Source organism: Coregonus lavaretus, assembly GCF_964263955.1.
Source record: "Coregonus lavaretus genome assembly, contig: HAP1_SCAFFOLD_9189, whole genome shotgun sequence".
NCBI lineage: Eukaryota > Metazoa > Chordata > Actinopteri > Salmoniformes > Salmonidae > Coregonus > Coregonus lavaretus.
The window spans coordinates 7,501-10,188 of NW_028158142.1; the positions used below are offsets into that span (position 1 = coordinate 7,501).

Genomic DNA, 2,688 nt, shown 5'->3' on the forward strand with positions numbered 1-2,688 from the left:
CGGCTCCTGGTTACTTGACTGTCATCAAGAAGGTGGCTGTCCCCTACAGTCCTGCTATTAGGGTAAGAACCATGACAACAACACCCCCCATAATACCATGACAACAACACCCCATAATACCATGGCAACCATAATAACATGACAACAGCTACAATATGTTCAGTAGTAGTTAACATGACAACAGTATGTTCAATAGTAGTTAACATGACAACAGTATGTTCAGTAGTAGTTACCATGACAACCGTATGTTCAGTAGTAGTTACCATGACAACGGTATGTTCAGCAGTAGTTACCATGACAACAGTATGTTCAGTGGTAGTTACCATGACAACAGTATGTTCAGTAGTAGTTAACATGACAACAGCTACAATATGTTCAGGCTGAAACAGTTTGTCTAACCGTCTAATCTGTGTGTGTCTACAGGTGGACTTTGAGCTGGAGTCCTTGGTAGAGAGGAAGGAAGAGGAAAGGGAGGAGCTTATGGACTGGTGGAAGATGATGTCAGAGACACTCAACTTCTGAACACTCTGATTGGTCCACAGGGCCACTGGCGCGTCTGTGATTGGTTGACAGGTTGATTCATGTGTGCGTCCACAAATGGGTGTACTGTATTGTGTGTTGTCCAGCCCACTGTACCGATCACGTCTTCTTCTCTCGGTTGAGTTTTTCTGTCTTTATTTAATCTGGTTTAATGGTTGGTGTTGTTGTGAGGGGTTACCCCATACCAGGGGCTCTCCAACCTTTTCTAGCATGCGAGCTTTCCAATAGGCCCCTCCCCTCCTCTCCCCTGCAACTCCTCCCCCGGGTCCTTAGTGGACAAGAGAAAGTAATGTTTTCTGTCAATATACCTGGTCAAATAATAGTTCATAAACAGCTGTTAGTCCCAATAAAATCTGTTATTATGTTTTCTCAGTTTTATCTTTCCTGGTTTTAGATTTTGTTTTGTTTTTCACTCTCAAAAATTACAATGATTCATAGAGAAACAATGACATTTGATTAGTTCTGAGTCCATTGAGTTATTTTAACCCTGTAACCATGCAGAATTAACCCTGTAACCACACAGAATTAACCCTGTAACCACACAGAATTAACCCTGTAACCACACAGAATTAACCCTGTAGCCACACAGAATTAACCCTGTAGCCACACAGAATTAATGGGTCAAAAATAGACATTCATCCATAATACATCGAATTTCGAAGGGAAACTGTGAGATCTTGTTGGCATGCACACACACACACACACACACACACACACACACACACACACACACACACACACACACACACACGTGGGCGAGCATCTCCAGGTGGTTTGTGATTGGTGTAGGGCAGCGACATCATCGTTTGTCACTTTCCTGTTGTGCTGTGTTCTTTATCGTCATGTGACCAGTAACCACGGTAACACCCATCTCTATAGTCAATGACTGACTGAGTATTTAATTATGTAAATGAGCTGATGACATCACACGTCACGCCATGTTTAAGACTTTCTCCTGATTTTAAATGTCTCTGTTACTTCATGCTTTAACACACACACATACACACACACACACACACACACACACACACACACACACACACACACACACACACACACAACGCTACACTAGACTAGAGACAGTGTAAAGTCCTAGCCGTCAACATGTCGTATCATGTATGTTCTGTATCATCTAACACAGAGAAACTTGTATCATGTACATTCTATATTGTTAAAAATTATGTTAGTTTTTTTACTGAATTCATCACAAACTTGATTTCAGCAGAAGCAGAACGATAATATGACAATAGAATATACTGTTGAACCCCTTTGAATTTCCTTTGAATACACTCTTATTCCACAGACCTAGTGTCCTAATCATTTATCTCTGACAAGTTTGTGCTTTATGCAAGTTTGATATAATATATATACTGTATGTATGAATTAGCAAGGGGTGTGTAAGGTTATAACCAAGACAGACCAAGACCATATCTCTTCCTCCTAGCTAGGGGTTATAACCAAGACAGACCAAGACCATATCTCATCGTATCTCTTCCTCCTAGCTAGGGGTTATAACCAAGACAGACCATATCTCATCGTATCTCTTCCTCCTAGCTAGGGGTTATAACCAAGACAGACCATATCTCATCGTATCTCTTCCTCCTAGCTAGGGGTTATAACCAAGACAGACCAAGACCATATCTCATCGTATCTCTTCCTCCTAGCTAGGGGTAATAACCAAGACAGACCATATCTCATCGTATCTCTTCCTCCTAGCTAGGGGTTATAACCAAGACAGACCATATCTCATCGTATCTCTTCCTCCTAGCTAGAGGTTATAACCAAGACAGACCATATCTCATCGTATCTCTTCCTCCTAGCTAGGGGTTATAACCAAGACAGACCATATCTCATCGTATCTCTTCCTCCTAGCTAGGGGTTATAACCAAGACAGACCAAGACCATATCTCATCGTATCTCTTCCTCCTAGCTAGGGGTTATAACCAAGACAGACCAAGACCATATATCATCGTATCTCTTCCTCCTAGCTAGGGGTTATAACCAAGACAGACCAAGACCATATCTCATCGTATCTCTTCCTCCTAGCTAAGGTTATAACCAAGACAGACCAAGACCATATATCATCGTATCTCTTCCTCCTAGCTAGGGGTTATAACCAAGGCAGACCAAGACCATATCTCATTGTAT

At 41.7% G+C, this 2,688-nt stretch overlaps 1 protein-coding gene across 1 annotated transcript in view; it reads left to right on the forward strand.

Moving 5' to 3' along the window:
- Nucleotides 1-1,843, forward strand: part of LOC311124373 (carboxypeptidase E-like) — a 9,337-nt gene extending 7,494 nt beyond the window's left edge. The window contains exons 4-5 of the mRNA XM_084198534.1: nt 1-62; nt 424-1,843. The exon at nt 1-62 is cut by the window's left edge and continues 57 nt beyond it. Coding sequence (XP_084054660.1) covers nt 1-62; nt 424-522 — 161 coding nt within the window. The 3' untranslated portion in view covers nt 523-1,843. The remainder of the gene's footprint in view (nt 63-423) is intronic.
- The last annotated feature ends 845 nt before the right edge of the window (nt 1,844-2,688 follow it).